The 9,829-nt window shown below is 39.6% G+C and overlaps 1 protein-coding gene across 2 annotated transcripts in view; it reads right to left on the minus strand.

Moving 5' to 3' along the window:
• The window catches only part of SRBD1 (S1 RNA binding domain 1), a 187,224-nt gene extending 177,803 nt beyond the window's left edge, over positions 1-9,421 (minus strand). The window contains exons 1-3 of one of the 2 annotated variants that reach the window (XM_045549525.1): positions 9,353-9,421; positions 4,129-4,208; positions 1,102-1,282 (exon numbers count right to left, since the gene is read on the minus strand). In XM_045549525.1, coding sequence (XP_045405481.1) covers positions 1,102-1,282; positions 4,129-4,208 — 261 coding nt within the window. In that variant the 5' untranslated portion in view covers positions 9,353-9,421. The remainder of the gene's footprint in view (positions 1-1,101; positions 1,283-4,128; positions 4,209-9,352) is intronic. The other variant, XM_045549526.1, reaches the window with a different exon arrangement.
• Positions 9,422-9,829: the final 408 nt, after the last annotated feature.

Consider the following 9,829-nt stretch of genomic DNA (forward strand, 5'->3'; position numbering starts at 1 on the left):
ATTTCAGTCAAAATGTAATCTTCTCTCCTATCAAATATATTTTCCAGAATTACTGAATATTAGGATCAGAGCAGAGATATGAAGAATGACCCCCCAGGCCTATAAGAGTTGATAATAACCTAATCAAATGAATTGGCAGAACTAAAGAAAGTGTTGATCATAAAGGGGTTTGTCAGCTACAGAGAAGCAGAAAAAGAACTACAGAAAGCAAATACGATCAGCATTCTTCAAAGTAATGTATGAAAGAGAGGAAAGCTTAGCAAATAGATTCTAAGGTATTTTTGTCCCAATGATAAGAAAGCCTTGCTGTGAGATGGATACTTCAGACTACCTTAGCTTCATGCAATTAAACATTCAGTTGTCAATGTGACAAGCACAATGCCTAGAACACAGCAGACACTCAATAAATTCAAATGAATGAATTTATCTAATCCTCCTATTCTGAGCCCATGCACATCAAGCAAATTTCTGATGATTATTTAATTCCCTACTTAGTTCAGCCTCCAAAGAGAAAAAGTGTGGGCCATAAGAATTTTAAGTCCTTGAGATGATTATTTCAAACTATTAATTATTAAGCCAGCACTCTGATTGTATACATCACTCGTATGAGCATGGCTGATGTAAAAACACCCATGAGAGATGTATCAGTTCCCGAAATGCTGACAAAAGCATATTCCTGACTTAGAAACCCAGTTAACATCACCTACTCTCTGTATACCATGAGCAAGTCACTGAACATCTCTTGCCTCAGCTTTCTTATCTATAAAATCAGGATAATAATAGCACTTGCCTCAATGGTTGTTATGAATATCAAGTAAAATCACTCAAATGAAATGTTGACCAAGTTGCCTGGTTGATGGTAAGCACTCAAATATTTGCTAATACCACCATCATTACCACCACTACCATACCGAGACCACCTCCTAGGAGAAAGAAAAGGAAATAAACAAAGAAACACAGTGGATCTGAAGATAAATATTATTAAGACCCATGGCAGGGGACACCACTGCTGGCAGTTTTTGCCATCGACATGCTTTGTCCTACTCTGTATAAGGAGAAAGTAACACTAGAACACTAGAAACTTCCCTCTACAGCACCTACCAGCTCCTCCTTAACAGAAATGCCTTCTGTCCCATCACTCATCTGTGGGGTACTCTTCTTCACCCGAGGTACCCTCTTTGGTTTGGATTCCTTGGGAGCAGGCTGCTTACGGCTTCTAGGAACTTTCTTTTGGGGTTCCCAGGCACTATCTTCCTTGTCATCTTCTTCAGAGGCAGATGATCTAGGAGTAAATTGACAGAAGAATTTCCAGGAAAAATAAAACCAAATGTCAAAGGTAAAAAAAAAAAAAGACATATACTTTTTGAAAAAAACAATAAAGTAGGAGGTGTTTAATATAAAACGGAATGATAGGAGCACACAGGCTGTGAACTGTCACTGCTAAGAACTGAACCAACAGAGTTGTACAGGCACTCATGTAAAAATACCCCAATATGCTGTAAATCACAGGTTATCTCCATTCTCTTCTCACCTAACAGACAAACACATATACACATACATTCAAGACATAAAAAAATCATTCATTACCTTAAGTAATTTACTGGGTCATGTTACACCACAGTCAATATGAGCTTTTCAATTTTAACAGTGAAAAGCACTTAAATAAGTTCCTAAGTGCTAATCAAATTCATTCAAATTGTATTATTAATAAGTTACTCAAATCAATGAAAGGAGTGAGAAATGGCTCTAGGAAACACCCTACATTACATAAAAATTCAGCATCAAGACACTTCCAGCTGATTTAATTAACCCTTTTTTTTCCTTTCAAAGAATGGATTTGTTTCCAGATCAGATTGGAGCAGGTATATCTACAGTACTTTTCTAACAACAAGGAATTAAACTCACAGCAAAAGCAGCCAAGTGAACTCTGTTAAAAGAACATAATGCTCCTGCCAACCCAGTTCATTCTATTTCTACCCTAATGTAAGAGAAAAATATTAGTGGGAAGGATGACCACTCCCTTCACTGAGACTAGTGAATAGGGATGTCTGGGTGTTTGAATGTTAAGTTCTGACTCAAGGCAAAAATCTGATTGAATGACTTCTTAGCTAAATTATACTCTAGGAAAGCATAATTCTGATAGGTCAAACCACTGGTGTTTTCAAAGTGAATTCCCTTCAGAGGTGGATACTAATAAGTTCAAGAGTAAGCAAAAACAAATAAACAAGAATCATTAGAATCACATAACACAATAGCAGTGGAATCAAAAGGAACTAGAATTAGAAAACCAAGGAATCAGAAAACCAGGGTTTCACTCACACTATAAACAAACAGAGCAGGATGGCCTCTTCCCACCTCAGTCTCATCACTTGTCAAGTAGGGTTACTGACTAACCCTACACCATATATGAATACTGCCAAGATTAAAGGGCTTTTACTTATTATGAAGAAGACACAAGCACAGGTATCATTTTGTTACTCATGAAGCAGTTCTAAGGCAGCTCCTCAACTCTCATTCTCAATCACAAGTGAGCTCTCAGCCGCATCTAGCACCCCTTAGAGCCTGTCCTTTACATGCCTTCCAGGAACCCCTAGTTTTCATCCTACTTCTGGAAGTTTCTCCTTAGTCCTTTTAACTTCTTCTCTCCCCAACCTCTAAATGTTCAATTCCCCCAAGGCTTAATCCTCAGCCCTCTCCTCCCCTCTCTCTCTGCTTTCCTGCTAGCTGATCTGATCTTGTCCTGTGGCTCAATTCAGGGATCTCAGTTTTATACATACAGTATCTTCAATTTGACTTTTCCCCTGAGCTTAAGACTTGTATATCCACTTTCGCCTGGATGTCTGGCAATCACCTCAAACTTACCAAATCCAAAATAGAACCCCCAATTCTACCACCCCTCACACCTATTCCTCTTCCAGTCTCCCCAAAATGCCTATCTTTCCTTCATGTCTCAAATCCAATCTAACAGGATGTCTTGTCTACTCTACCTTCAAAATATATCCCAAATTAGACCATTTCTCATCACTTTCACTTTTAGAACCCTAGGCTTCTATAACGATCTGCTTAACTCACTCCCCTGCTTCCATTATTGCCCCTCTATAGTCTGTTCTCCACCAAGAAACCAGAATGATATTTTATAAATGCAAACCAGATCATGTCACATCCCTGCCCAAAACCCTCCAGTGGCTTCCCAACACATGTCAAATAAAATCCTAATACCCTGTCATAACCTATTACAACCTACCCATTTCAATCTCATTTCCTATCACTCTCTGCCTCGATGACTCTGGACTGGCCACACTAGTCTTCTTGCTGTTCCCTAAACACATCAAACTCATTCCTGCCTCAGGTTCTTTGCACTTGCTGTTCTTTCTACTTGGAACACCCATCCCCAAGATCTTTGCAAGTTGCACTCCCAAATCTCATTTAGATCTCTTGCCACATCCTCTCAAAGAACACCTTGACTACTCTATCCAAAATATTCCTCCACTACAAATACTCAACATGCTCTCTATTCTTTACCCTACTTTATTTTTCTTTATAGTACTTATTACTGCCTAATATAAATAAATCATTTATTTAACAAATATCTTCAGAGCACCTAACATGGTACTTTAAACCAGAGATTCTCAACTGGGGACATCTGGCAATGTCTGGAGACATTTCTCATTGTCACAACTGGGGGGGGTGGGCAGGAAGGAGGAAGGGATGCCATTGACATCTAATGGGTGGATGCCAGGGATCCTGCTAAACATCCTGCAAGGCAAAGGATAACCCTCACAACAACGAATTATCATGCACACAATGTCAATATTGCAGAGGTTGAGTAACCCTGTTCTAAAGCAATATATAAAAGTCTCTACCCTCATGGAGCTTACATTCTAATGTAAATATTATCTGATATATTAAGTTGGTTACTTTCTCCTTATTCAACACTTTATCATCAACATTTTATCTTTACACAGAGTCTGGAACATAGTATAAGTTCAACAAATATTCATTGCATGAATGAAAGAAAGAGACATAGTTTTCTTCCACCCAAATCATGTAAGGAATTAGTTGACAGAATGCAGTACTCCTTAAAATAATCATCATTTACCCACCCCCATATTAAGCCAATATGCTTACAACTCAGAGAGGGAAGAAAATTCATCTTTTGATACCACAGTCTGAACCTGTGCTTTTGCTCTTCTTGGCAATGATGACATCTGGAAGAAACAGAACATGAAATCAGCATGAATAGAATAGTCTGATCTCTTACGTGGCTACAAAATGATGTGTCATTCAAAACTAATACTTCATAGAAAAAAGGAAGTTTATTCATAAGCCCAAACACTGGTTTCCTCAGCTATATAGATGCCAATTAAAAGAAGAGCTAATAGCCTTCCAACGGTTTAAAAACCTTAAGAGGGTGGGCTATATTTTCAAAAATATAAGCTCCTACAGGATGACAATTCTTAGTTTTTTTAGAATTGTGTGCTTGAGTATTCTGCAAGTGTTATTTGATGATGATACTATGGAGTATTAAATTATAATGTCCTTTATTAAACTATATCTCAAAGACAGAAACATTTTTCCCTCTTCTGTATCTTCTTACAGTATAAAGTAGAGGTCTCTCTACAAAGTTGGCAATGAAATAAATGATGCTGATGGGCTGAATGTACAGCCAGGTTATTCCTAAAACAAGTTAACTATTCCCAGTCAGGCATAGTGGCTCATGTCTGTAATCCTAGCACTCAGGGAGGCCAAGGCGGGAGGATCACTTGAGCTCAGGAGTTCGAAACCAGCCTGAGCAAGAGCGAGACCCTGTCTCTACTAAAAACAGAAAAAATTAGCCAGACAACTAAAAACAGAAACAAAAAAATTAGCCAGGCATGGTGGCATGCACCTGTAGTCCCAGTTATTCAGGAGGCTGAGGCAGGAGGATTGCTTGAGCCCAGGAGTTTGAGATTGCTGTGAGCTAGGCTGAAGCCACAGCACTCTAGCCTGGGCAACAGAGTGAGACTCTGTCTCAAACAAAAAAGATAACTAATCCCTTATAAAATAGTTACCACATTCAAAGGCCCAGCTCTTAAAAAAAATTAAGACAAATAGCCAGAGATACCATATAACATAGGAAGTAAATAAATTTACTTTAGCTGATAAGATTCATTACCTACAGAATGTTTGTCAAACCATAAAAACGGCATTAGACTGACAGTTTGGAACACTTCAAGGTCCTAAACCAGTCATATGTTAAAATGCCTCTGGTTCTAACATCCACTTAGAGGAGGAAGTAATCCCTCACAGAAATACTAAAGGGGTTGCCACAAAAGGGAATATGTTCTCCCAGCAGCTATGGCTCAACACAGTCTAATAAGCGCAGAATGGCTGGGCAGAATAGTGCTCAGAGGGAACCAGAACAAAAGAAAGTAGTCTCCAGGAAATAGACAGGATAAGCTTCTGTCTTTTCCTTCACTCTTTTTGGGATTTTATAGTTATACAGGCCATTCTTCCTCAAATGAGTACTTCTAGATACTGATTATAAACAAACAGGTCATTGTGATTTCTGTGTTACATATATCTTACCATAATAAAAATCAGAGGAAGTCAGTGTATGACAGAGGTAGCATTTCAAACCAGGGTAGGGCAAAAAATACATTATTCAATAAATGGTATCGAAATAACAAGCTATTTCTCTGGAGGAAAATCAGTGTTTAATCCCTAACTCCACACCATGAACAAAAATATATTCCCCAATGACCAATGATTTGAAAATGTACAAAATAAAACTACAAAAGTACTACAAAAATTAACAGCGACTCTGCATAATCTTGAGTAGGAGTAGGGAAATGGAAGTTTTCCTGGGTATGACTCAAAATTCTAAAACCAAAAAGATTAACAGATTTCATTACATAAAAATTAAAATCTCAGGCCAGTAATGGGAGCATTTGCGAATCAAACCAATTTACCCTGCAGTATCCTCAAAAAACTCAGAGGAAGCCATAGCTGTTACCTTTGGAACTAAAGGTGAAGGGTTTAGGGCTGGGTGTAAGCTGTCTGACACAAAGGGTAGGTGCCCTATTCCACTTCATGCTATAATATTAGGCAACTTCCCCCAGGAAAAAAATCTAGAAGTACATTCTCTGGAGAAGGTAAAACAGTCTCTGGAGTAGAGGACACTAAGTCTAATTGTAGGCATGGGAACCATACCGACTGAATGCTAAATACAAAAAACCCCAAGTCTGCTTCTCCCACTAAGTCCCCAAAATGCTGCCAGTCAGATCCTTACCCTCTAGGGAGAAGAATGGAAGGCTTTTCTCTATAGAATCTGACCAGCCCAGGAGTAAAAATCTGAAGGTGCTAAGCTCCCCATCAAACAACCCACCCAGATCACCTTATAACCACTCCCACCACCCCATTCTACAATATACCTGAATTCAGAACATTCCCATACGGATCACACATCAATTCTATCTCCACACTTCAGCCTTAACAGAAATGTGTTTAAAAGAGGAATAGGCAAACCCTTAGCAGGCTTATGTTTTAATGAACCATTAGCCTTAAAAAAGGCTTCCCTGAAACAAATATTTCCAACTGCCCCTTTATTAGGCACCCTGGAGGCAACCTCCCATGGAAAGATGAGTAAGAGGTAAGCATTTCTTTTTTCACAAGTAGAAAAAAAAAATGAGTGTACCCCTTCTACCATGTGAAGACACAGCAAGAAAATGCCATCTATGAACCAGGAAGCGGGCCCTCACAAGACACCAAATCTGCTGGTGCCTTATCTTGGACTTCCCAGCCTCAAATAACTGTGAGAAATAAATTTCTGTTATTTATAAGCTAAAAAAAAAAATAGCGTAAAGAAGATGGGGGTGGGAAGGCAGAGTCTGCATTGAACACATAGGCCAATTTCAAGCAGACCAGATTTTGAAAGTGATTTAGAAGCTGAGGACCTAGAAATTATTTCTAGTAACTATCCCAGGTATATTCCCAGGCCTATGTATACTCTGATTTAAAGACTAATATTGTTGGGACCTGTTTCTCCATCTCCACTTCTCCCATGTCCTCTTACTTTGTATCATAAAACTTGTTAGATTAACCCAAATCTCACCCATTTCCATGGGTTTTAATACCTACATCATCCACTTATTAAAACTTTGCCTTTATGATTCAGATTTACATAATAAACTGCCTGCCTCAGAAACTATTTACATGCCTCATAGTTACCAAAACGTAACACATCCACAATGCCACTCTAAATAGCTATTCCTTGCCCTAAAACCTATTGCTACTCCAGCCTTTCCCATCTCAGAAAATGGCACCACCATCAACCTATTTGCTAAGCCGGAACCTCAGAAATTTTTAAACAGTTCCATTGAGGTATAATTAACATGCAACATACTACATGTGTTTAAATTGTACAATTTGACAAGTTTTGACACAAGTATACATATCACCACTATCAAGATAATAAACATATCCATCATCTTCCAAAGCTCCAATTTCTAAGCCAAAACATTGCAAATTTTTCTTTCTTTCATCTCCCACATCCAGAGTATTAGTAAATCACATAAATTCTTCCTCCAAAACATATCTTAAATCTCTACGAGCTCCAGTAGGTGTTTAGTCCTCAACATCTCTCACCTGGACTACTCCAATAGCCTCTTAACTGTCCTCCTTATTTCCACTCTTGCCCCTACAACCCATTCACCACATATCAGGGCAAAAGACCATTTAGAAAATGCTTAACAAAATTCAATGACTTCCCACCCCATTCTTCACTTAGAATCAAGCCATATTTTTTTTACCATGGCCTTCTAAAATGCCCCATGTAACTCAGTTCTGCCTACTTTTCTAACCACATTCACCACTTGCTCTAGCTCCTCAGCTCTCCTCACAACATTCATTCGGGCCCTGTAACAAGCATGATTCTTTCCCACCTCAGGCTCATTCCACCCAGAGCCCTCTTCCCCTGCTTGTCAATTGGTCGGCTCCTTCTCATCTCTTAGATCTTAACATTTTAGGCCTACAATAGGTTTCTCAGTTATACTATGTTTAAAAAGAACTCCATTTACTTCTTTATACAGTAGTATGTAACATAATCTATAATTATCCTTTCGTTTTACTTATTGTCTGCATCACCCTCAAGGCAGTAAACACCAAGCAGGAAACACATTTGCCTTCTTCACTTACATATCACAGTGCCTAGCACTTAACAGCTGCCCTATAACTACTTATTAAATGAACATCAGAATGTACACAAATATGTCCTCTATAGAGGAATTTACATTTATTTTCCATCACTATTAGGCAATGCCATAAGTCACACTCACTGCTTTCTTAGAAAAGTGGTGGCACATAAGAACATTCCTATTCTTTAGTGACTTGGGATTTTCCCTCCTTTGAAACTTTCTTATCACTGTGGGCACATGAACATAATCCAAATCAATAATCCTGAGGTTGCTGTGATGTTCCTAAGGAAGGAGGTACTAAACTAGGGCAAATGAAAATCAGGAGAAAGGGGCAAAAGGACCTGTACACATATAAATATTAAATTCAAACTGGAAAACCAACAATTTAAAAATTCAAGGAGACCAGAGGAAAACATCTTCTTACGAGGCACCTAAAGAAGTGCTTGTAATGTTAGGTCCTTCCCTGAAGAACCAAAAGAAGTGCTTGGAATGTTAGCACAGATCCCTAAGTCATAAAAACAAAATATTAGAGCCTCTAAGATCAGACAGTCCTGCTATATTCAGAAGCCTCAGATCCCATAAGGTGAAATGGTTTACTCAAAGGAGAGAGATATGTGGCAAAGAACTAGAGCCCAGTGCCCAGAACACCAAGACTAGCCCTGTTTCCCATTCCTTACACATTATGTTAATGACACGCTGTCATGTGGGAGGTTCCAGGAAAGTTGTCTAGAGAGCTCCCATTCATTCCTTTCCTCAACAGTTATTCAGCGCCTCCTAAATGCCAGGCACACTGCTGAACATGCAGTTGATTCAGACAGGTCCACCATCTGACAGTGAAAAAGGTGCTTCCTCCCCCATCTCCAGTAATTTGCCGTACAAAAACAATCTAGCTTTGCCTGGGCTTTCTCATGTCTGTTCCTATGCACTAAGAGGTGCTGCAATTTGAGAAGACGCGCCAGGTGACACGCGGCAGCTAGGAAGGTTTTTCCGGGTGCACGTTGTAAGACACAGACTGCTGACAGCGAAATGTAATGATACCTCTCACTTTTTAAAAAGGGGGGGTGTTATTTCCCAGATGAGCGCTCAGAACTCTTTAAATGGCCCCAAAAATACCGGAGCCCGGACGCCGGGTTCCTGTGAGCCCTCAGAAAGACCGCCAAGGCGCACAAACAGCTCACCTTCCCGCCGGGCTCGTCAGAACACCCGGGATTCTGTGTGTCACCGCACCTTCCGGTTCCCGCCGGAAGTTTTTCAAACAACGGAAGTCCCGCCTCGCTTCTCCCGGACCAAATTAGCAACACACACTGCCAAGGACTCTGGGCTACGGGCGTGGGGCGGAGCCTTGTTTTACCGAGACGGGCTGGAGCGAGGGTCCCGAGGGAGCGCTGGGGTGGGACCTGTTCTTCGTAGACGTGAAAAATGACTTTTTTTTTTTTTTTTTTTTTTTAGTGTTGTGTTTTTTACGAAGCACACTAAACTCTCAACTCACAGATACAGCCAAAGAAATTGGATTATTTTGAAATTAGGAAAATAAGTCTGTTGTTAGTCTGCATTAGAACTGAAAATCAAAACCTCTTGGATTTGTTTTAGAAGACTCTAACAGGCAGCTTTCCACTGCTAAGGACTCATTTCCAGGAACTCTTGAGTACTGTAGA

This window comes from Lemur catta, chromosome 4 (genome assembly GCF_020740605.2).
Source record: "Lemur catta isolate mLemCat1 chromosome 4, mLemCat1.pri, whole genome shotgun sequence".
In the NCBI taxonomy this organism is placed as follows: Eukaryota; Metazoa; Chordata; class Mammalia; order Primates; family Lemuridae; genus Lemur; species Lemur catta.